A 26,408-nucleotide genomic window follows, 5' to 3' on the forward strand; every position below is an offset into this window, starting at 1 on the left:
ATCTTAAGGGAATATGTTTTGCAATGATATCACTTTATTACCATTGCATATGTTCATTTTATTAGTTTGCATCACACAAAATGTCTTTGAGTTTCATGCAATGGCTCGACATCTTCCCTGTATCCTCACATATCCATTTTAATTTCTGCAGGTGATAATTCACACAAAATGTCTCTGAGTTTCCTACAATGGCTCGACATCTTCCCTGAATCCTCACATATTCATTTAAATTTCTGCAGGTGACAATTCCCCGCTGTGCCAATTCTTACTGTCAACTACTAATGCTGGCAAGTACTGTATATAGATTCAGTATAAGAACGTATGTACAGTCAAACCTGCCTTAAAGACCGCATTGCATGTAACAAACCTGTCTATACAGGCCACTGGTTGTAGGTCCAATGTATTGTAATTCAGAGTCATTGGACCTGTATGTAAAGACCACCTGTATGTAACAAACCTGTCTGTATAAGCCACTGGTTGTAGGTAATGTGTATTGTAAAATTTTGTCAGAAGTGTCCTTGGGGGGAAATGAAACAACTTCTGTATAAATGATGGGTCTCTTCACCACCAGGGGCCAGAGGGCTGGGACCTAAAATGGAAAATATAGCAAATAATTCTTTAAAATCCTAATCATCCTGCGGGAAGAATTGAATTTTTCCCAAATATGGTCTGAAGCTTTCTTGGGGAAGGTGAAAAATATTTAGCTCACCTGGACAAAAAGGGCTAATTGAACTATTAGCATACAGCAGTGGCCATCTGTCAACTTTTATTAAAAATTGAAACAATTATGTTATGAATGGCTAAACAGACTTTGACCAAATTTTGTCAGAAGCATCATTAGGGGAAGTTGAACAAATTTTGTATAAATGTGGGTCTCAACCCCTAGGGCATGAGGGGCAGGGTCCAATAGGAGAAATAAAGCAAATTCTTCAAAATCATTAATTCTTTTGTAGGAATGATTGGATTTTGGCTAAATTTGGTCTGAAGACTACTCGGGTAAAGATTTATTACTTTTGTTTAAATGGTGGGTCTTGGCCCCCTTGGACAGGAAGGGCATGGCCCAATATTGGAAAAAGAGTGAATTCTTTAAAATCCTACTCCTCCTGTAGGAATGATTGGATTTTGTCCTAATTTGGTCCGAAGCATTCTTAGCTGAAGGATAATCAATTTTGTGTAAACAATTGGTCTCAGCTCCCTGGGGCAGGAATGGCTTGCTCAATATTGGAAAGAGAGAAAATTCTTTAAAAGCCTACTAATCTCTATAGGAATGATTTGGTCTGAATTATGAATGATTTAGCTGACCCTCTAGGGACAGAGAGTTGGGGTCCAACAGGAAAATAGATATGTTTTGTGCTGTGTTCTTGGATATATAGAATTTCTTTTCCTTTAGTTTTAATTAATCATTTGTAGTCAAGCAAAGCTGCCAGGTGCGCTATACAGGCCCTATGGGCCTCTTGTTTTAAAAGATAAAAATTTCAAAATTGGAAATAGTAGAGCTAAAGCATAAAAATGTCCATTTTAAAGTTATGTAATGTTTATACCTGATTATTAAATTTAAGTGGGACTTTATTTACTTTATTACTATAGAAAATAGCAAAATATGGAACAAAACAACAATGGCAAAATATAAAACCCTTCAAAAATAACTGATATAGAACCACTCGAAAAATAGCTAAATATAGAACCCCTCAAAAATAGCAAAATATAGAACCCCTTGAAAAATAGCTAAATATAGAACCCCTCAAAAATAGCAAAATATAGAACCCCTCGAAAAATATCAAAATATAGAACCCCTTGAAAAATAGCTAAATATAGAACCCCTCAAAAATAGCTAAATATAGAACCCCTCGAAAATAGCTAAATATAGAACCCCTCAAAAATAGCTAAATATAGAACCCCTCGAAAAATAGCTAAATATAGAACCCCTCAAAAATAGCTAAATATAGAACCCCTCGAAAATAGCTAAATAAAGAACCCCTCAAAAACAGCTAAATAAAGAACCCCTCAAAAATAGCTAAATATAGAACACTTAAAAAAATGGCAAAACTCCCAAAACTAATGAACCTTTCACAAATAACAAAATGTAGAACAACTGAAAATGAAAGTAGCATACATGTAACTTTGGGGTAATTTGTGAGTAATATATGCAAGATTTACATTATTTATAATACATAATTTAGTTTCTTAAAAACCAAGCTTAGAGAAATTTTTTTTTTTTTTTTATTTTTGAAAAAAAATTTAACAGTCTATATTGCATTTTGAACGGCCATTCAAAATCTCCCTGCTGACTGTCCTGACTGCATGGTACAATCTAATTTCAAACCCAAGCCTATTCCGGCTTTCATCATCTATGAAAGTACAACAGCCTTTGTTGAAATATCAATAATATATCAAAGAAAAACATTGGTCTCATTTTGTACGCCTGGATGTTTCAATCCTTTGGTACACATGATTGAATTAAAGTTTGGTATTTGCTGCTGTGGAGTTTGGAGATTGATTTGATATTTATTAACTGTGAATATTTGTTTGCGATTTTTGTGTCTCTAGAGAATTGGCCAATATACAGGTTTGCTGCATCCATGTGTACAAAAATAAGAAAATAAATCTTCAGCTTGTGGGTCAATGCTTCATATAGATGTCAGACACAGATAATGAAAGATTGGTGTTGTTAAGAGAGAATATTCAACGTTATGAGTATTTTGTAATTTTATCTTTACCTTCAACTTTAAACAAATTACAGACATAAAGTTGGTGCTTACCTTTTTTATTTGCACCTCGTTTCTAGCACACCTCAGAAGAGATCTGTTATTCCCAAACATCAAACTGTCAAAGATACATTTTTAGGTCATCGGACCGAAGGGTCTGATGACCTATTGCAATCGCCTTTTGTCTGTACGTTGTCCATCGTAAATATTTTCAACTTCTTCTCAAGTTCTACATGTCTCATTAAGCTGAAACTTACTTGAAATGATCGTGACATGATCCTTACCAAAGTTTGTTAATTTTGGGTTGGTCCGAAATCCAACATGGCCAATGGCCGCCATCTTGTAAACACATTTTCGACTTCTTCTCAAGTTCAAAATTTGAAATCTTGTATTTTATGTCAGATGACCGTTAAGGCCCATGGGCCTCTTGTTTATGTTATGTTGTCAGCTCTCCCTTGCAGGACAAAACTTGTCAGCTCTCCTTCACAATATTTTTGCCTCAATTTTAGATATGAAACATCAGAAAATCTTCAAAATTCCTATCAGTTTACTAGAACGAGCAGTTTGAAACTTCTTTTTTTAAAATTTTATTTTGTTGAAATTCTGTCAATGAATGTACTTTTCAGAGGTTTATGTTTTGAATGCATGCAATGCCCCATGAAAAGAAAATTTTATAAAGTATCTTTCTAGGCTTGAAGATCTGAATGCATGCAATAACCCATGTAAAGCAAATTCCAATAAGTTGCTGTATATAGATCATTGATCTCTTTTTAACACTCAAAGCTTCATTTTCTCATGGAACTTTGTCAACATTTATGCAAATGTCAAGTATAATTATATTTGGACATTGTAGTGCTTCAGGGGTCCAAGGTCAAGGCCTTGGTGGCAGGGGCATTTATATCTTGCGGATGTTTTCTATTTTTTCTTTGTTTTTTGTTCCAGGTTCCTTCTATTGTAAGATCAGCGAAGCAGCCAGACATTCTACAGTTGCGTCAGCAGACCCAGTTCTTGTGGGAAACTTACTTTTCTTCTGTAGAGAAAATAGTATCCACAACATTAGAGGTAGGTTGTATTTCAAGTACATATTAAGGAAAATGAAATGCTTAAGGTTGTCTCCCTTTAAAACATGAACAAACATGTACGGATGAGTGTGGGTAAGAAAAAGGATTTTCTTTAGCTTTATTTTTACATTTCTGCTGTAAGCTGTAGACAAAGACCAAAAACAAAAACAAAAAAAACAACCTTATCTATCTATAAGTGTATGTTCATTGTCTTGAAACATGCCCATCTTTTACTTTAAGTTGGTGAGGTTATGTCCTGTCCCTTATTGTGGTATCATTACGGTAATGTGATTGAAGTTATTGAATTTTATACTTTGTCTTGGCATTGTTAAGAGAAACAACATACTGGAAGTATATTATAAAGATATTAAGGTGTAATTAATAACTTCTTGTCTAGATCCTGATAATTACCGATGTTTTCCACCTCAGCAGTCTTCAGTTTACGTTACAATAAGGCATCGTTTACAGCATGTTAACCTCTAGAGCAAGACAGACATACAAAAATATGAGCACTTTGTTTGCATCAAACACTACCTCTAGTCATTCCAGGCAGAAAAGAAAGAAAAAAAAACCCAAGAATAATTATCCCTGATTTCTTTGTTAAAGAAATAGCATGCCTGATGGTTAACGCAATACATCACTGTGGTAGAACTAGGCCACTCTCCGTACAATGTTTTCAAAATAAGTTAGCTGAAAGTGTTTAAAGCATTCAATTTGTGGCATAGAATCATGTTTTATTCTGAATTTGGTGTTTGTGCAAAGGACAAACTGATCTCCACGACTGTCATCAAGGCCACAACTATCGCAATTTTCAAGGGGGGTGTCCTCTGCCAGGTTCAAGCAAATGTGATTGATCCTGCCTAAAGTACATTTACACATATTTGGAATAGATTACTGTAACTTTTACATATTTTCAATAATTCATGTTCAATTTAAAATAAACCTGAAAATATCTTCTTTTGTTTCAAAATCATTATGATTTATCACAGTAATTGTCACTCAGTGCCATGTACCCCTCCATTTGTTGCACTCTTGTCATTGACCAATATGACGATGACTACAAAAATTGTCAGTTTAGAAGAAATGTGGATAGAATATTTTTCTTGCTTTCCAGATAATCTTTACTTTTAATTTATAATTGCTTTAGTATTTTGGCTGATTCTTTCATTGTACTTTGCTCTGGCATGATATTATTAGATATACAGCATTTTGTTTTTGAGGTAAAATTGTGGTCATTCATTTAACAAGGTCAGTCCTTAGACATTTTGAACTTTGTGAAAGGACAACTCAAAAGTAAAGTATCTTAAATATTCGTGTTTTATCAATGTTTCTTCCCATCACACCCTTAATAACTTAAAAAGTCAGTGACATACAATATTATTCAGCAATAAAATTATGCCAGTTATTAAGCCCACTCATGTTTAGAAGAATTGCGACATATTATCTTTTCATTGTTCTTTAAGCTGTAAAGGAAAATGTTGGCCTCCTGGGCATGTTGTAGGATAAGTACAGTACATATGGCTCTAGAGTAGACACTATGTATTACACTATCTTTCATTGTCCTGTAATAAACACACATCTAAGTTTGTGTAAGAAGTAATGTGTTGGTCTCTTGGGATTATTGTAAGGTTTTTATGGTAATATCTAGTTTCATCTATAATAAGTAATTTAAATGCACAGGTTCATATGTCTTTCTTCTCAGTTTTAGTTTCTGACAAATATAGTAAGGTTTGGTACGTTTAGTCATTGACCCAAATCTGTACCATAAACAGAAAGCACACAGATAGGTACATACCAATATAGTAGAGTGTGGTATGTTAAGTCACTGATCTAAGTTTGTACTATAAAGCCACACAAGTGAAATGACATGTTTTGATACAAATTTGGAGTTAGATACAATAGAGTTAAGCATTGAACTAATCTGTGTCAAACAACTGTTCCTGATCTAGGACTTATCATTGAATCATGCCACTGTTCGAATTAATTAAAAAACGTAGCATGCAGGTGACAGAAATCAATTTCTGTTTATATTTCTGGTTAATTTTGTCACCTGAGACATTTCTTTTTTTTCTTTTCCTGTCAAGATAAGTAGATCTTCTGCTGGAAGACGTAGAAGTAGGAGCATAAATTCAGACACAGATGAATAGATAGGAAAAACCTGTCCCTAGCTGTCACACTTATAAAATGGTTGACTTATAAATCTTTGACAGAAAGTTCTATAACATATTGGCTTGGTAGGAACATGCTAAAACAGAAATCGTCCTCCCACAACCTCCCATTGTGTGGGCTGCTGGTGATAAGTCTTGTCTTGACTGTCAGACTATGGAGAGGCTTGAGTGCCATATCGCCGACAGATGCCTATCGGGATGTCAGTTGACGCTGTGCAATTATTGAGCTTTCTGATTCAACCAATAGAAATGATTAGCCAGTAATGTCCATGAAACTGACAAAAGTTTGTGTGCACGGTGTATGTGACTTCTGCTCCAAAACACACATAAGGAAAAAAGTATTCACAGCTGGGTATACTGTTGGGGCAAAAGTGTTCAGAAGGGACCCCAGAATAACATCAATGTTCTTAAAAGTGTACAAGTTTATCACTAGTCACTGAAATATTGAATAAATTCTTACAAATTGAAGACATTTGCTGGAATCAGTTGGGACTCATAAAACATGTCTTTATCAAATTAGAATGGGTTGATATTAAGGCAAGATGTCACCTATATACTTGTTCAGGGGTCTTAACTGGAGGTCTTCTATCAGGAAAGTCTGTTTTGGTTACATTGCGATTGTTTATCATGTTATTCTAATTCAGCTATGTTTGAGCTGTTACATCTTACTACAACCTTATGTCTATAATTAGTTTAAGAATGAAATACATTATTCATGTGAAAATGATAGATTTTACTTTCAAAAATCTCCAGTTTGACACCAAAATTTAGAATGGAGATGACCCAATTTACTGAATTGGTGATTTAACACACAAATGCACCTGATTTGTGATAATATTAGCAATAACAATGAATTGATCAGTTTTTAAAATCCTGTTATCTGGTACGTTATATGATACATAAGCTCACGATGTGACAAACAATTATACTGAGGACTATGTTACACTAACTTTGTGAATAGATTTATTTTTATGCTCCCCAAAGGGAAAACATATAGTCGCCACTTTGTCTGTCCGTCTGTCATAATTTTGTCCGGAGCATAGCACAAGAACCATCACTCTCTTTTTGTATAATTTAGGAGTTGTTGCCCTTTGTTATTTTTCATACTTAAATTTTGTGGAAAGCATTACACTAAAACTATAACAAGTATCAACATGAAATTTCATACGTAGATAGATCTCAGCATGGAAAATGCAGTGCTGAAGAACCATCACTCTCTTTTCGTATAATTTAGGAGTTGCTGCCCTTTGTTATTTTTCATAGCTAAATTTTGTCGGGAGCATTACTCTAAAACTTAGAGAGGTATTCACATGAAACTTTCTTGGTAGTAGGTCTCGAGGAGTAGGAGGGCAGTGCACAAGAGTCATAACTCTCTTATGGTCCTTTGTTGTTTTTCATACTTAAATTTTGTCCCAATCGGGGAGCATTACCAGTCTCTGACGGCCCTTGTTAAGTATTTGTACAGTATAAGAAGGAAACCAGCAATACTTCCATTAAGTACTGCTTGGATGTTTTATCAATCAAAATGTGCAAAGTTATCAAGTGTGGTGTATGTCATTATCGGTGTTATGCCAGGAGTGGTGTTACTGTGATATTTATAAAGAGCTGTGCTGTACAGCTATCAAAGCCTGCCTGTAGTGTTGTAGGCTATACATTCACAAGGACCTGCCTGGTCACATCATCAATCTTTGTTTATTTACTTACACCATTATTTGCATTTTTTTCCTCTGCCAGCATAGATAAGGATTTTATTGAAGTTGTCTATTATTTGTTTAGGGTTAAGGTAGCAGTAATACATATGAGATTGAAACTTTTATTATCGGGTTGTCTTCTTTTGCCTTGTAGGTGAGTTACATAGACATTTAGGCCTTTTCTGAATGATTTGGGGCCAAATTATTTCAAGGTCCAATTCATAATTGCAAAATCTTATTTTTTTTCCCAATGCAAGCATTAGAATTCCCAGATAATTGGCAGTTAAACATGTCATCAATAAATCTTCATTGTGCTGCCTAATGTTTGGTGTGACAGCTGTGGGTTGACGTAGTTGTGTATACGCTTCAGTTAAGTATATGAGCTACACAGAGAGACATTAACCAATATATCAATAGATTTAGATATCTTTATGTTTGGTTGTTTTTCTATATTTGAGATTTTGTCACTCTTTCCTCGGTATTCAAGCCCATTGACCTCATTTTCTAAGTAGTGAGAAAAAGCTCTGAAAACTGATATATCCATGTAAGTGATACAGTCCATCTGTATTCCATTTCTGTAAATTTGAGTACATATCATACATACTTGTCTCTCCTGCCTTGTATCTGATGATAGGTTTACTGTCTAGTAGCTGTCAGAATTCACTAACATCAATATTATTTTGGTTACAGATCCTGAAGGACCGTGTGAGCCGGCAGAGTCGATCTCCATTGTTGTGGAACAACTTCCCAGGGGCTCTCGCATTACTACCAGAATATTCTGATACCCTCCATCAGTACCCATTCTTCTATGGTCCCCTTGCCCACAAACCTGGCAACCTCTTCACAGCTGTAATTTATGCAACTTCTCGTGTCCATCTGTCATCCAGCCCGCTGTTTCGACTCATCAGAACTATTGCCAAGTCATCCAATGTTCAAAAGGTGGAGTATTTGTGTTCCCTGAACCTTCAACTTTTCTTCTTTAACAGCCATTCACCATCATCATAGAGTGACTGTTCAAATTGCCCTTCCTCCATCTGTCCGTTCTTGTTATGGTCATTTCTTTAGAGGTATCGGTTCAATCACTTTCCAATTTAACATGTAGGTTCTCATTAGTCCCTTCTTGTGCATTGTCCAATTTTTGGTCTGATTCGAAAAACAATGGCAGCCATGTGGCTATCTTAGAGTTTGACCATAAATGTTTGTTGTGGCTATTTATTGGAAAATATTGGAAGGATGTTTCAGAAATTTCATGTCAGTTGTCATCCCCTTGGTCCCTGGTTCTTCTGGTAAGATTTTGGGACTGATAATAAGAACAAAATGGCTACCAGGTGGCCATGCAGGATGTTGAAATTTGTTAACGTTATTACTTAAAATACCGAATGGATTTATCTCAAAAGTCACTTGAATATTTCTTTTGGCCTCTAGATGTGCCCTTTTCACTTAGGGACTGATCAGAAAAATGGCGGACAGATGGCAATCTTGGATTATGACAATGAAAGTTTGAAAAGCACAGGATGGATCTGATTTAAAGTTCATTTATAGGTTCCACTTGGTACAAAGTAGTAAATTTTGATTTTGGGATAGATCTGAAAAATCAAATGACCGATAGATGACCATTTTGGATTTGGCAATTAGAAATTTCTTAGAGGAATTTTCAAATTTAATAAGAGGAATGACCCCCACTTATTAAAAAACAATTTAAATTAAAGAAGATTAAACTATGATGGACTCAAAGATCCCACTGGGGTCTCTTGTTTTTTTATTGTAACACTTCATACATGAAGTGAATTTCAATAATTCATGTCCTAATATATATTTCTATTACCCAATATGTGAATTTTACCTTGAAGGATGATGTACCTTAAACCCAAAAGAGTGATACACAACTTGCCATTACAAATTGATAATTATATTACAAATTTGAAATCATAAATAATGCTGTACTGATTAAACTTACAAAAATAATGATATATTCGTTGAAATTATAAGTAATATCTTCACGGATCAAGTTGTGATCAATAGAAAATATTTTGAATTTATTGAATAAGTTCGAAAAATTTGATGTCACAAATATTCAGGCAAGTCATACCAAGTGAAATAAATTCTATACTTCAGTTACGTTTGCACAATTGTGAGATTCTATTCATCATATAAACTGTACTTCAGAAATATAGGCAATAACTATAAAATTAGTTTCCCTGTGAAACAGACTTAGTATGATTATCAATCTTTTTAAGTCTACAAGACGTTACTTATTAATGACATCACAATAGTGTTATTACATGTGTCATGTAATAGACATGGTCATATGATATGACACAACTGGCTTTTTATGTGATTAATGTACATGTATCTTCTGTAAATTAATTTATAATGTAGTGGTGAACTACCTTCGATGACAACAAGGAAAACGGGGACTGCCAAAGATCATTTACTTTTACAGAAATTTAAATGGAATTTCTGATTTCTATAACATACAAACGAAAGTGAAACAGAAAAAGTAAAAAAACGCAACAAAAATCTTCAATGCATTTATCTGTATCATTGGAATAAATTCCTCATTAGTTAACACAAGAAATTCTTTGACAAATGGAAATCTAGAGAAATTCTTTCAGAGGTTATAGAAACAGGGACAATTTTGTAACCCCAATAGTGAATTTATGATCTAGCCACATTATATCAAGTGTAATGCTTTATGGCGATATTAACTCGAGGGGAGATAACTCTATTTTTGATGCTGGTATCACAGATAGATCTGTTCATGGTGAGCAATGATTATTCATGATTTTAGCTAGTGTGAATGGAAACATGCATATTTTCAAACATAAACCTGGCTATTTGTAGAACCATTAGAAAACCTCAATGTCAACATTCTAACACTGTGTTAACCTCATAATTTTGGATATGCACAACCACTTTGATATTAATTAAGATATGAGATTGAAAATTTCCCATTTGAAAATTGTTAAACTATTATGTATTCTATCCTAGGTTTGCTGTATGCTCACACATAAAAAGTTAAGTTTTGTAACTTCATTCATTAGGAGAGTTAAGGGATATTATGATAAGCTTATCATTAGAAATGAAAAGGACTTTAAGGGATATTATGATAAGCTTATCATTAGAAATGAAAAGGACTTTATGTATACACTCCCAAATATGTCTCGTGTATAAAAGCTATCACAATGTATACTCATTGTCCATTATGAACAAACTTAAAATTTTCAAACGGCAGATTTTATGTGCTCAGAAATAAAAGCATTAATAAGGTATGTATATATACCATCTAGTACATAACACTGGTATTAGTGGTATATGTCTGGTTGTGTAAAATTCAAATGAAAGTCATCATATCTAAGAATGTAAGTATAGCAAAATGAAGATTTAAAACTGGGAATCTCCCTTCTCGTAAATAGGGATTGGCAGTATGCATGAAGATGTCCTGTTTACCTCTCAGATTGTTCGGGAAAACAATTGTAATGCCTGTGTTATTTAATCTGTTTGTTAGGTTTATTTCTGACCGCTTTGTACCGTATGGACCTATACTAGATATATAATTTTAGATATATTTAAAACCCTTAATCCTCACATAAATACTTTCTAAACCTTCTTTTGACAAAAGATGCTTTAAAACATTGTTTGAAGTTATACTTTCTCCTGGATTGTAGACATTAGGAGTAATAAAGAATTTTTTTTTTTTAGTTTTGTCTTAAATGAGGATAAAGATTCTAGTTTTTCTCCTTTGTGATAATAATGATTGTTCCTTTACAGATGATTGTACTGTGGCATTGTGACACTCCCCCTCCACAAACAAACAGGTGGCCAGGAGACCTCGGACATATCTCTGTCATAGTTAAAACCAGGAACATAACAGTAAGCTAAATCTTCTCAACTCTTTTATACAAGCATGTTTTCATACACATGAATTGATCGTGATCTGATAATGGTTTAGAGTGTGCTAATATAGGAGGTGAAAGTGGGAAACCTTTTGGCATTGTTAACTTTGAATTAATTGTCTTTGTATTAAAGACTCAAAAATCAGTCTCCTTGGCCATTTGCTAATTCTTTTTTTCCTTATATAAAACAAAACAAAAAGGTTTTTTTGTTTTAACAAAGGAATTTTAATTCAAATTTATAGATTACGAAACAATCTTATGACCAAATTTATACTGATTGTAATTGTCAAAATGACCTTCAGTTATATTTACTAGAGACATTTAAATTTTCGTTTTCATTGTGTTATTTTCAAATACATTTGACTGAAAAAATATTTTAAAAAAATTTCTGTGATATAAATGCTTTGATCTTTTGAAATGGTTTTCAGTATAAACTTAACTGTGATGTTTTAATTCCAGTCAATCAGTAACCGTTTTCATCCATATCCTGAAATTACAACTGATGCTGTTTTTAGCTTTGATGAGGATAGCCTTTTAACAACAGATGAAGTAAGTCTGAGACACTGGTCAACTGGATCTCACAAATTTCTCTGTCTTTCCTGTGTAGAAAAACATGTTTTCAACAAAGCGATATTTTGGAATCCTTATCGTTTATCTTAGTAAAAACCTATTATTGAGTAAAGGGATGCTGAGAAGCTGGCTTTACAATCCAGTAATTCTTTAAACTAGGGATGCTGAGAAGCTGATTTCACAATCCAGCAACTCCTAGAACTAGGGATGCTGAGAAGCTGATTTCTCAATCTAGCAACTCCTGAAACTAGGGATGCTGAGAAGCTGATTTCACAATCCAGCAACTCCTAGAACTAGGGATGCTGAGAAGCTGATTTCACAATCCAGCAACTCCTAGAACTAGGGATGCTGAGAAGCTGATTTCTCAATCTAGCAACTCCTGAAACTAGGGATGCTGAGAAGCTGATTTCTCAATCTAGCAACTCCTGATACTAGGGATGCTGAGAAGCTGATTTCTCAATCCAGCAACTGCTGATACAAGGGATGCTGAGAAGCTGATTTCTCAATCCAGCAACTGCTGATACTAGGGATGCTGAGAAGCTGGCTTTACAATCCAGCAACTCCTGATACTAGGGATGCTGAGAAGCTGATTTCTCAATCCAGCAACTGCTGATACTAGGGATGCTGAGAAGCTGATTTCTCAATCTAGCAACTCCTAGAACTAGGGATGCTGAGAAGCTGATTTCACAATCCTGCAACTCTTGAAATTAGGGATGCTGAGAAGCTGGCTTTACAATCCAGTAATTCTTTAAACTAGGGATGCTGAGAAGCTGATTTCACAATCCTGCAACTCCTGATACAAGGGATGCTGAGAAGCTGGCTTTACAATCCAGTAATTCTTTAAACTAGGGATGCTGAGAAGCTGATTTCACAATCCTGCAACTCCTGATACAAGGGATGCTGAGAAGCTGGCTTTACAATCCAGTAATTCTTTAAACTAGGGATGCTGAGAAGCTGATTTCACAATCCTGCAACTCCTAGAACTAGGGATGCTGAGAAGCTGATTTCACAATCCAGCAACTCCTGATACTAGGGATGCTGAGAAGCTGATTTCACAATCCAGCAACTCCTGAAACTAGGGATGCTGAGAAGCCGATTTCACAATCCAGTAACTCTTGAAATTAGGGATGGTGAGAAGCTGATTTCACAATCCAGCAACTCTTGAAACTAGGGATGCTGAGAAGCCGATTTCACAATCCAGCAACTCCTGATACAAGGGATGCTGAGAAGCTGGCTTTACAATCCAGCAACTCCTGATACAAGGGATGCTGAGAAGCTGATTTCACAATCCAGCAACTGCTGATACAAGGGATGCTGAGAATCTGGCTTTACAATCCAGTAATTCTTTAAACTAGGGATGCTGAGAAGCTGATTTCACAATCCAGCAACTCCTAGAACTAGGGATGCTGAGAAGCTGGCTTCACAATCCTGCAACTCTTGAAACTAGGGATGCTGAGAAACTGATTTCACAATCCAGCAACTCCTGATACAAGGGATGCTGAGAAGCTGATTTCACAATCCAGCAACTCCTAGAACTAGGGATGCTGAGAAGCTGGCTTCACAATCCTGCAACTCTTGAAACTAGGGATGCTGAGAAACTGATTTCACAATCCAGCAACTACTGATACAAGGGATGCTGAGAAGCTGATTTCACAATCCAGCAACTACTGATACTAGGGATGCTGAGAAGCTGATTTCACAATCCAGCAACTCCTGATACAAGGGATGCTGAGAAGCTGATTTCACAATCCAGCAACTGCTGATACAAGGGATGCTGAGAAGCTGATTTCTCAATCCAGCAACTCCTGATACAAGGGATGCTGAGAAGCTGATTTCACAATCCAGCAACTGCTGATACAAGGGATGCTGAGAAGCTTATTTCACAATCCAGCAACTACTGATACTAGGGATGCTGAGAAGCTGATTTCTCAATCCAGCAACTACTGATACAAGGGATGCTGAGAAGCTGATTTCACAATCCAGCAACTCCTAGAACTAGGGATGCTGAGAAGCTGATTTCTCAATCCAGCAACTCCTAGAACTAGGGATGCTGAGAAGCTGATTTCACAATCCAGCAACTCCTAGAACTAGGGATGCTGAGAAGCTGATTTCACAATCCAGCAACTCTTGAAACTAGGGATGCTGAGAAGCTGATTTCACAATCCAGCAACTGCTGATACAAGGGATGCTGAGAAGCTGATTTCACAATCCAGCAACTCCTAGAACTAGGGATGCTGAGAAGCTGATTTCAACACAATCCTGCAACTCCTGAAATTAGGGATGCTGAGAAGCTGATTTCTCAATCTAGCAACTCCTGAAACTAGGGATGCTGAGAAGCTGGCTTTACAATCCAGCAACTCCTGATACAAGGGATGCTGAGAAGCTGATTTCACAATCTAGCAACTCCTAGAACTAGGGATGCTGAGAAGCTGATTTCAACACAATCCTGCAACTCCTGAAACTAGGGATGCTGAGAAGCTGATTTCACAATCCAGCAACTGCTGATACAAGGGATGCTGAGAAGCTGGCTTTACAATCCAACAACTCTTGAAACTAGCGGACAGATTATATCAATTTCATTTTCGGTGTATTACCTAGAAGTAACTACAGGTCTTTTCCAGTTCATTTTAGGTGTAGTTTATGGTAATATTGAAATAAATACTGTAAAATATGAGACAACTTTTATCTCCCGCCTTAGGAAGAGTGATATTTTGGGGTAAAAATGTCATATCTGTACAAAATGTTTATTTCATGTTAAAAATACATATCGCAGCATCATAATCTATGTTGAATATATATTATTAATAAACATTTTATTTTTGCTTATAAATTACCAAACTAACAAAGTGGGATGGGCAAGACTCATAATTATGCATTACTTGTCTTTTTAATAAAGATTTATGAAAACAAGTAAACAGGCACATATTAATGTAATGAGGAATATGTATTATTCAATGATTCTGTTAAATTGCTGATTTCTATTATTTGGTAAATTTCAGATTGACTTCGCATTTAGTGTGTGGAAGGAGTTCCCAGATAGAATTGTTGGCTACCCAGCCCGTGGCCATTACTGGGACAGTGCACAGAATCGCTGGAGTTACTCATCTAAATGGACTAATGAATATTCAATGATTCTTACTGGTGCTGCTATTTATCATAGGTAATGAATATTCATTGTTTCTTTCACTGCTTCATAGGTGATAAATATTAGTGATCAATGTGCTGCTATTTATCATACTTAATGAATATTCAGTGATTCTTTCTAGTATGACTATTTATCATAGGTAATGAATATTCAGTGATTCTTTCTAGTACGACTATTTATCATAGGTAATGAATATTCAGTGATTCTTTCGAGTATGGCTATCATAGGTAATGAATATTCAGTTATTCTTTCTAGTATGACTATTTATCATAGGTAATGAATATTCACTGATTCTTTCTAGTATGACTATTTATCATAGGTAATGAATATTCAGTGATTCTTTCTAGTATGACTATTTATCATAGGTAATGAATATTCACTGATTCTTTCTAGTATGACTATCATAGGTAATGAATATTCAGTGATTCTTTCTAGTATGACTATTTATCATAGGTAATGAATATTCAGTGATTCTTTCGAGTATGGCAATGTTTCAGGGGAATGAATATTTACTGATTCTGTCTTGACCTAAAATATTTGATTAAGTTTGAACAATATGTTCCTTAAATAAACCAATGATATGAACATGTTCCTCTTTGGGGTTGGGAAACAAGCTCAGAGATTATGTTAATTCCTTTTCTTGATATTAGAGCTACAATTTATCATGGAATTTATGTATTTTATTTCTTTGTTTCAGGTATTATAATTTTTTGTATTCAAATTTTCTAAGTAGTGCTTTTACGGATATTGTGGACCAATCGCAAAATTGTGAGGATATTCTCCTCAACTTCCTAGTCAGTCATGTGACCAAACTTCCACCAATCAAAGTGACACATCGGAAGGTCTACAAAGAGTCAATGCTGGCCAGTAGTTCTAAATTATCAACTTGGCTCCTGACAGACCACTTCACACAACGTAAATTTTGTGTTGATAACTTTGTTAAGTTATTTGGGTACATGCCCTTGGTTAGATCCAAGGCTAGAATGGACCCATTGTTGTTCAAAGATCCTGTGTCGAATTTACGTAAGAAATACAGACAGATCGAAGTTGTATGATGAACTTACCTTAGGACGAGATTGAAGATATTCCTCCTTATTGAGGCTAAAAATAAAAGTTGAACAATGATTATTTTGGAAATGAATGGAAATTTCATAGTTAAGAAAATGAATGAAAGTTTGATGATCCAGGCTAATAACACTTTTCTCATCAAGTTTGAAAATGGAATTAATTGCATTGGATATTTATAATTTAGACAAAATTGGAACTTAAATGGAAATTTGGTATTTCAAAAACAAAATAATAATGATGAAAAGATTGAACTGAACTGAATGGAAATTTCATCAGACTTAAAAAAACAGCTTGAATGAACATTAGATTGATGGAAGAAAGGATCACATAACCCCTGATGGCTGACGTAAGATCTTGTGGGACAGTTTGAATGGGATTTCTGTTTGTGACACAAATGAGAAGTTATCTCCAGTTTCAGTCTAAATGAATCGAACATGATCTAACCATTTGCCAATGTGATGTATTTTAAGCTATTTTAACTAAAATGAACTGTTATGAAGATATAGACAATTGCTTATATATCATGTGATACTGTATGGCCTTGTGTTAACCTTGTGGATAGTTGTGTGTAATGTGACATTACATGGCTAGTAAATGTATATGATGAAGTGAGTGAGCTAACATTGTATACCTGTGAGTGATATTGTTGTAGAGCGTGTTTTGCCAATGCTGATCTCCATTCTGACCACCTTTTCTTGTTTCTGGAGGATGTTTTAATGAGGAGGTTTGGAATCTGTGAAACCCTTAGACTTTATCAAAAATCAGGCCCAGATACTGCGTTTTTCTAAACTTTTTGTAGTTAGCAAGCAGTTTCAATTTTCCACTAGCATTGGTCATTCTTAGTTTTGAAAGAATCAGTATTAAGTTTTCCGTTTAACCCAACAGGTCCTGGGTCTGTTAATACCATGGTTCCAAACTTCAACCGCCCAACTTGTGTTCATGTAACCACAATGCCCACCTCAAGTCTTTAACCATGAGCCCACCACAGACCAAGGACCGAGGGCCAAGTCTGCATCCATAAATGTGAAGCCCATCCCTGACCAGATCTGGCCGCATCTGTAGATTTGATGCTCACCCTTGATGCGACCCACGGTCATAAAATGTGCAGATACCCTGACTGGGTCCGCATCCATAAATGTGATGCCTACCCTGCCCTGACCTGGCTCATGTCCATACATGTGATGCCTACCCTGCCCTGACATGGCTCATGTCCATACATGTGATGCCTACCCTGCCCTGACATGGCTCATGTCCATACATGTGATGCCTACCCTGCCCTGACCTGGCTCATGTCCATACATGTGATGCCTACCCTGCCCTGACCTGGCTCATGTCCATACATGTGATGCCTACCCTGCCCTGACCTGGCTCATGTCCATACATGTGATGCCTACCCTGCCCTGACCTGGCTCATGTCCATACATGTGATGCCTACCCTGCCCTGCCCTAGCTCATGTCCATACATGTGATAATTACCCTGCCCTGCCCTGGCTTGCATCCATAAATGTGATGCCTACTTCAACCCCCATCCCAACCAGGTCCAAGTTCATGAATGTGATTTATATTCCATCACCATAACTACTGTACACAACACCTTCCAATGTTGCAACCAACAATGTCAAAAGGAAATGTGGCCTTGTTTGATTTAGAACACACATTTCTAAGAAAAATGGCCGAGTTGGACGAGGGTTACATGAATTTCATAGTAATTGTGGATAAGTTGGCTCATTACACTTGGATTTCTAATGAATTGTGATGGAGTTGAATTGTATTTCTGTCACAAATTTAAAACTTAATGTGATATTCATTATTGTAAATGTTGACATAAAATAAGCATGCCACATGTTCCCAATATTTTTTATCAAAGTGTACGGTGGTGATTCATGCCTTGTGTATGAAAGAATAGGTGTTATTTTCAGTGTGATTTCTTTTCATGTGTAACAAACATCACATGCTATGTTTAGCGGAGTAAATTTCCAGTTCTCTGTAGCTCCTGTCATATTTGCTACTCCAAACATGTCACCTTATTAATGGACCACTAGAAACTGGATATCTTTTTATGCTCTCAAAAATTTTTCTTTGGAGTATATATTTGTCGCTTTATCCATCCATCCGACTGCTCGTCCTTTTATGTCCAGAGCATAACTTGCCCACAGTTCAACGAGGATAATGAAACTTGACGTATACATTGGTAATACAAAAGTAATATGCATTGTGCGAAATTCAGGACCTGCAACCCCACAGTTACAGAGTTACTGCTTTGTGTTTAAATTTCATGTACAGAGCACAACTTTGCTTGCATTTGTACATTGATCATACACAGTAAAGTGCAGTGCACCAAAGGTAGGGCCGGTCACCCCACCGTTACAGAGTTATTGCCCTTTGTTAAATTTTTGTGTCAGGAGCATAACTTTGCTTGCATTAAAACTAGGATAATGAAATTTGATGTATACATTGGTTATCCTGAGACGATGTGCAGTGTACCAAAATCAGGGCCTGCTCCCCCTCAGAGTTCTTGCCCTTTTAAAATTCTGCATGCAGATCACAACTTTTAAATGCTTGCATTTAAACTAGGATCAAAACAATTGTGTATACATTGATCATACAAAGATAATGTGCAGTGTACCAATGTTAGGGCCCACTACCCCCTAAAATTATAAATTAAATGCCTTTTTAAAAAAATTTGAGTCCTGGGCATAGCTTGGCCTGTATTTGAACTAGGATAACGAAACTTGGTGTATATATTGATCATATGAAGACAATATACAGTTTACCAAATTCAAGACCATCAGTCACTTAATTACAGAATTATAAATAAAGTTGTCAGGGATCATTCACCAGTTTCACTGATACTCTTGGTTTTTTTTTTCTTTTATGTTTTTACGATTATTCTGAAGTTTGAATTGCAGCCCTTTATGAATATCATATAAATTTTATAGACATTTTGGACCAACCAGTGAGGAGGTTGAAATTTTACCTTCCAGTAACTATCTAAATCATTACAAGGTACAATAAATCCATTAGGATTGAAGGGAAGACACTAGGAGAAACCTTATGTGAATGGTTGTAATTGAGAGACACTATATACATTACTGTTTGTGAAAATGAATTGTTACATATGCTTTTTCTGTAATCTCTAAACTGTGTGAAGACCTAGTGGACTAATTTTTTATCATCTTCGAGACTACTTGTGTGACATGTAGTCCTTTTTGACATAAGATTTTAGCTGTGCTTGATTGATGTGATGCGTCTTTACAAATTAACGTTGTATAAGTGGGAATAGATATTTAAACAAAGTCTTTCAGTTTGACTATTGTGTATGTGCGATAAGGATGTCAGTCCATCATTAATAATGTCAGTTCTTTAGTATTGTACTGGGGCCAGTTATACATGCAGTTTTCAATTTGTAAAATCATTCACACCAGATAGAAAATTGTACAGAAATCGTGTATCATTGCTTATAACAGCTTTGTGTATTTGTTGAACATTGTCCCATGATCAAATCATTTTGCTGATTTTACTGTTAGTCATTGTGTGTTGGTTGTCAAAACCAATGTAATATGTATACTGTTTGTGTCTTTAGAATTGTTTATAAAGCTACTTCTACAATCGTAGTGTAATATAGCCACTCCAGGACACTCTTAAACACTTCTTTTTCCTAGCCCAGACTGACACAATAATTTGGAAACTTTAAGCTTTCAAACCTTGCATTAGTCTTTCAGAACCTTTATGAAACTTGATGTTAAGCACCAGGTTTTTCTCTTTATGCGAACTACAGATATTAGTGAAGTCAAATTGAAATGCTTGCTGTTTACTTTTGCAGTTTACTTTTCTATTTATACGAACTACAGATATTAGTGCAGTCAAATTGAAATGCTTGCTGTTTACTTTTTTAGTTTTTTCTCCCAAATGCCATAGAACTAAACTACAAATACTGTATATAAAGATTTCTTCCAATTTGATGACACCTTAAGGTTTCTTAATTCATATGTTGGTTTGATAAAAATCTTAGAGGCTTCCGTAGTGAATAAGATATTTTATTGCACTGTCCAAACTTATTTTGTTTAATCTGTAATTAGACCTAGATGATTTCAATATTCCTGAGTTACTGAATTCTAAAATCGACAATATTTTGTACAGGAAACTCTGTAAATTTGTGACTGGAGCCTTTTCTGACCATGTCAAAGATAAAAGTGTTAAAAAATCAAATAGTTGTTGTGTTGTAAACTGGTAATGTATAAACATGTTGTGACATTGTTGTAAACATATTTTTATGTAAATATCTGTCGTTAATGACTTGTGAAATATTCTGTTGTGTTCAAAACACTGAATTCCTCTCCTGCTGTCATTTTTTTTACTCGATGCTCATTCATGTTCATAATTTGTAAGACTTGGAACTGTTCGAGTACAGAAGTATGACCCATTTAATAGTATTTATCTGGCAATAAGTCCATGTCTGGTAATAAGCCCATCCATATTCATTGCAGTTTCAGAATAAACTCACAAGCTAACAGACACATTAATTATTGCCTTGGTTTAAGGACACCTTCCAATTTTGAGGCAAAAAGTTTACTTTGACTTCCTGGGCTTATTGTGGGATAAATTGACTTCCTGGGCTTATTGTCGGATAAATTTACATAATTGTGTAAGCAGTGATATGTAAATGTTGTTGAGATGTTGGCGCCTTGCTGTAGACCTGTGTCGTTTTGTATATTAGACAAAGTGCCTTTTATGATCAGTACCTCTCACAAAACCATTACTTATATACAACAGCACGAGGTCTCTGAACACTGTATACTACTGTACCCTCTCACATCTCACAGGCCCGGTATAGCATATTGTATATAACTCATGTAGCCCAAAACTTAGGCTGGAATGTTCACATTGTAGGGAAAGAAGAATGTGCGCTAAAGATGTGAAAATGTCACACTTGTTTTCAAATAGAGATTTTTTTCTGATTTTGATTCAGATCATTCTTTTGAAAATATGTTTATGTTTCCATGAAAAGTTTTTATCATAATTTATTTTTTGTAGGGATTTTTTTTTATATATATAACATATAAGCTGCATAATGAGTATTCATAATAAAGTTAGTACAAATGTATATCTATGTGTAAGGTCCAAGTTCATCTTGGTGTTATTGTATCAAGTAGCACCACCTAGAGAGCGAATTCATAGAAGTCAAAATAATCACAGACAAATCAAAACTCTGGCAGTTGATCAGCTCTGTATTAGATTGACAGCTTTGTTTCTCCATTTCCGGAGGTTTTTTTAAGAGTCTAACAATCCCAATTGTGTTTATTCACTAAAGTTGTAGAATAAAGAACTTTAACAGAATAGATAAGGCGTATTGTTCCTGCTGGTTATCCTAATAATGTGACACCTTCATTTTTTAGAAAACATTATACCATGTAAATCACATATCACATAAACGATATTATGTGTACTTGTAATTAATTTTTAATTTGGTTGTCTCAACCTTTTTTTTTTTTAAATTTATCCCAGTTTCAGTATTAATTTCTCTTATTAATTATATCTAACAGTATTGAACAAATCTGTGTGTTCTTATCAAGGTTTGGCTTCCATCTGTCTGCTGGTATTTTTCTCACAGTAGCTTTCCATGATTAGGTGACACAATATGATTAAACTACAATAATTTTTCACAAAATTTTCATCAGGTAGGTAATGGAGAAGTTCATAAAATGCATGTCATGCAAAGAAAAAAATCAAATGTGACCTTTTTGGGCCTGTTAACCTTGACTGATGATTATCAAAACCCTAATCAGGTTTTAAACTTGATGTGAAATTAAGTCTTTGTGAATTTAATAGAAAAGTGGCCAAATGTGATTTTTGCAATGAGCAGAATGATACAGAGCTAGAACTAGATAATACGTATCTGAATGACTAATTATGATCTGCTGTACAAGAACTGGAAACACTTCAGTGATTGATATCACAGTTTGAGGTCAGTGGTAATGTTGCTGGAATTTTGCTCCCAAAAAGATATTTTAGGAACTCAAAAAGACTCATTTAGAACACCCTTTTTCAGACATGTTTGTGGGTGGATTTCTTTGCTGAATCAAATTTTGAAGATAAGAAATATTAGTAGATATCTGTATTATAATATTCCTTAATTGTGTTAGTGAAGATACCAAAGATTATGCCGTAGGTTAGTACTTACTACTAATAATTATTCTTCTGGGGTACACCTGTCTGGATTAGCCGAAGATATTTTGTCATATACATGTTTTACATACACGCATGCCAAAGGTTTAATGATCAGAAAAATTGGATACCTTGTACAATGACTCAAGAGTTTCAGTGAGTTGTGCAGGCACAAAATTTCATAAATCTGGAGACATAGAAACATAGTTTTGGTGCAGAGGTTATCATTTTAAGGTGAAAACTTCTGTAGCAAAGATGAAAATTGAATTTTTTGGAAGTTAATATTTTGATGGAAGAAAATAATGAGAAACAATTTCAAAAAGGTATATTTTTGGTGGCCTATAGCGGACTTTTTTCACAAGATATTTAAAAAGCCTAACAAGAAATAGTGGTGAAAGAAATCATTCTAAAGTGTAATATTTATACATGTTTTATTTCTTCAATCCCAAGAACCATTGTTATTTTGATGAATAACATTTGGTTCTGGGATTTTAGATCAATCTTAAAAACAAATCAGCTAAATACCAGGAGAGAGTAAAACTGTCACAAAGAAAACAGATCACATGTATTATGCCATTTCAGAAAGGGTACTATGGAAAATTTATTTGCTAGATATTAAAACCAGTTTTTTCACATATTACTTCTTTTGGCATAACAGTCCAAATAACAAGTTAGGGTATTTGAATTTAAAAAATTAAGATATTAAAAAACATCTCCATAAGATCTGTTGATTTCAGGAATTAATATACGAATTTACTTCTGGATGTCCTTTTTTTAGTATTCATGTGTTTTATTTTGTACAGAAAATTTTAGGTAGATATTTATGGATATTTTGTGCCAAATTGTGCCACATACACTGATTTTAAAGATTTGTGTTTTGTTAACCCTTGAATATGTTTCCTGACTTTTATTGCTGAAATATCGAAAATATGTATTTTTGTCCATGAAAGCAAGTTAAAAAAAAATTGAAAAAAATGTTGTCTAAAGGAACAACCGATTGACTAAATTTGAAGGAAATATAGACACTAAGAATTTGGTACCCAAGTTTAATTAGATATTATATGATGTTCTCGTTTAATTGGGCTAAATTGTGAAAAAAAAAAAAAAAAAAAAAAGAGAGAGAGAAATGTTGAGAAATTAAAAATGATAAAAAATGCATAACTTTAATGACTTCTTGGAATTGAAAGTCTTCTGAAGCCTTCTGATTCAGCTTATATTTGTTAATGGTATTGAAATATGCTTGGACAAGGACTATTCTGGACCAATAGTCAGAGTGGTGTACCAGATGATGCCTAGAGCGAGAATGGGAAACGATCTTGATGTGCATTATATACCAATGTTTTTATAGCAAATGACCGAAATATACTTCGCCATGCAGAGATAGTATCAGATCATATGTATTGTATTATCAATAAACTGGAAAATATTTCAAAACAAGCTTTTGTCGGTTGTCTGTAACTCACTTTCATCAGAAGTATTGTTGTTCAGATCATGTTTTGACCTTAGTGTGCCCATCAATCGTTTGTAAAGCCTTGAAAAACAATTCTGGTTATAGCTATTTCTAGACAAGCAGCAATCTCTAAGGAAGGGAGGTAAGGGTTTTTTTTTTGAAAAGTTATCACCAGTCTGTGCTGTGATGGTTGTCCTCGGGTGAAATAGAACTAAAAATTTCTTTTAACGTGTGATTAATCTAAATCAACACTTGTCCACAAAATAAACATAAAAATTGACATGGGTTACAGCACTTGTGGATTTTGTCAGAGACGTATATCACACGTGTTATATATGTCTCTGATTTTGTCAGCAAGATTCACCCTCAAAATCGAGTACCAAAAAAAATACACATTTTTGAAAAAACCGTGAAGTGTGAGCCCAATGAAATTACATGATTTAACAGTAGTTGAAGTAGCCACCAGGTATCAAAGGAGACCCTGCCTTAAAATAATCTTCAGAATATTGATGGGGTATAATTCCAGTCATCAAAGCAGATTACAATTCATATTCTGTACAAACTGTATTTTATAAAAAATAAACCAAAACAGATCACAAGACACCTTTTATTTATAAGATCATCATCTCAAATTAACAATCTTCATAAGTTTTAATAAATATGATTATGCAAAATTCTCCATGCTGGATACAATTCCACTTTGGCTGGAAGTCCAGTTAGAAACGGGTCCATTTATGAAATACTTTGTGTACATCAGGGAAGGCTCTTTGAGAAATCACAAGATGATCTGATTTTTGTAGCTGCCACTGAGAGCTTTGTCTGGTAGAACAATGGAGTTCAGTATCACCACCTCTGATGGCACGGTTACATTGGATCCTGTAAACATAGTGTTAATAATAGATATTTATAGAAAAGTATTTGTATGATACAAAAGTTTAAATAATTTAAAAAAAGAAGAGAGAAAATACATGATTCCAGATTTCCATGGTTTTCTACTCTTGATAACTATTATGGATGACTGTCAACAATGAATGGTCTTGAGAATCTGGCTGTTGACAATGTATGGTCTAGAGAATCTGGCTGTCGACAATGAGTGGTCTAGAGAATCTGGCTGTCGACAATGAGTGGTCTAGAGAATCTGGCAGTCGACAATGATTGGTCTAGAGAATCTGGCTATCGACAATGAATGGTCTAGAGAATCTGGCTTATTGAATATTATTCTAAACCACTGCACTCCTTTGTTCTCCATGGAATTAAGAGGCATAAGACTAGTGAGTCATTCTAAAGCTCATATTCACTCTGACCGAGACCCAAATATTCATCCACCAGTGGCATTCCACTTGCTCTCGATTTCTACATTAGTGTTGTATCCCTTTCAAAATGTATTAAAGCAAATTGGTACCTTCTGATAATAATGACCCTAATGTCAGATATCTTTCTGAAGTCACTCATAATAGAAAATATTAATAAGCTAACTAACTAGTAAGAGCCAAGTTTCCAAGCAAATCGTGCCCAACACATTTTTAGCAACCCAGTTACTGACTGCTCTACCCAGATATGAAGTCGAGGTAATTGTACAATTAACAAACATGATTATCGCTTGTCCCAGATGTAAACAGCAATGATGTTGGAGATGCAGTTTCTCAGAACACATACAGGACATTAGAAAACAAAGGAACAGCCAGTAGCACTAGGATCAGCATTCCAAGGTTAAACGTACCATTCATCCTTTTTATTTTCATTTTTTATCAATATTCTATTTTATATATTTACTATCAATTATTGATATAACATTGACTGTTTTTGCTACCTCTCCTTTTTCATTAGATTCAATTTTTCATTAGTAGATCACTTTTGCAAAACTGAAAACTCAACATTTGTGAATTCTGAAATTACCTAAACTACGTATTTTATCTTTTGGAAAATAAAACTTTGTATATCTGGAAGCTAAAGGCTACAGCTGACTCAATGTTAACGGTTTTCTCTATTACAGGACAAAGACAGTAATACAGTTCTACTGAAAATGTAGTAAATTGGCTTACTGATAGAGTGGACTTATTCCTGAGTAAACAGAAAAGAAGGAAAACTACAGCCAGATCAGTTCTTGAGCCTGGAAATTCTAAGCTTTTGATCATGAGTTACTTGGCCACATAGGCTCAAAGTTTGGTTAGAGTTAACTTATTGCTCGCAAAATAAATAAATAAGAACGTTCAAAGCAAAGCTGACATGCAATGTTTCTCGTCTCAACAAATCTACATCTGTGAACTTATCAAACATGTTCTCATTGTTTTTGTTTTATTCATATTTCAAAAGTTTCACTAATGACTGATTGACCAAGCTTTGAGCAACTGCGTCCTGGTCACCAGAACAAGTTCAGTTCCACTACACAATACTGAATCATTCCTATAACAGATGTACAAATAAATTTCCCTACCTATCACAGTTATAGAGGGGTTGAGTTTTCCCTCTGATGTAAATGTGGATGTCGT

At 34.8% G+C, this 26,408-nt stretch overlaps 1 protein-coding gene and 1 long non-coding RNA gene across 2 annotated transcripts in view; one reads left to right on the forward strand and one right to left on the reverse strand.

The window, feature by feature from the left end:
* LOC132561483 (exostosin-1a-like) overlaps positions 1-16,328 on the forward strand; it is an 80,456-nt gene extending 64,128 nt beyond the window's left edge. Inside the window, exons 4-9 of the mRNA XM_060226192.1 lie at positions 3,648-3,767; positions 8,316-8,564; positions 11,397-11,498; positions 11,981-12,070; positions 15,091-15,251; positions 15,934-16,328. Coding sequence (XP_060082175.1) covers positions 3,648-3,767; positions 8,316-8,564; positions 11,397-11,498; positions 11,981-12,070; positions 15,091-15,251; positions 15,934-16,291 — 1,080 coding nt within the window. The 3' untranslated portion in view covers positions 16,292-16,328. The remainder of the gene's footprint in view (positions 1-3,647; positions 3,768-8,315; positions 8,565-11,396; positions 11,499-11,980; positions 12,071-15,090; positions 15,252-15,933) is intronic.
* Positions 16,329-24,512: 8,184 nt separating this feature from the next.
* Positions 24,513-26,408, reverse strand: LOC132561486 (uncharacterized). Its single transcript, XR_009554708.1, has 2 exons — positions 26,354-26,408; positions 24,513-24,795 (listed from the first exon to the last, which is right to left on the reverse strand). It is a non-coding gene; the product is annotated as an uncharacterized LOC132561486 (long non-coding RNA).

Source organism: Ylistrum balloti, unplaced genomic scaffold (genome assembly GCF_031769215.1).
Source record: "Ylistrum balloti isolate Yb309-2 unplaced genomic scaffold, AGI_CSIRO_Ybal_v1 Utg371212, whole genome shotgun sequence".
NCBI lineage: Eukaryota > Metazoa > Mollusca > Bivalvia > Pectinida > Pectinidae > Ylistrum > Ylistrum balloti.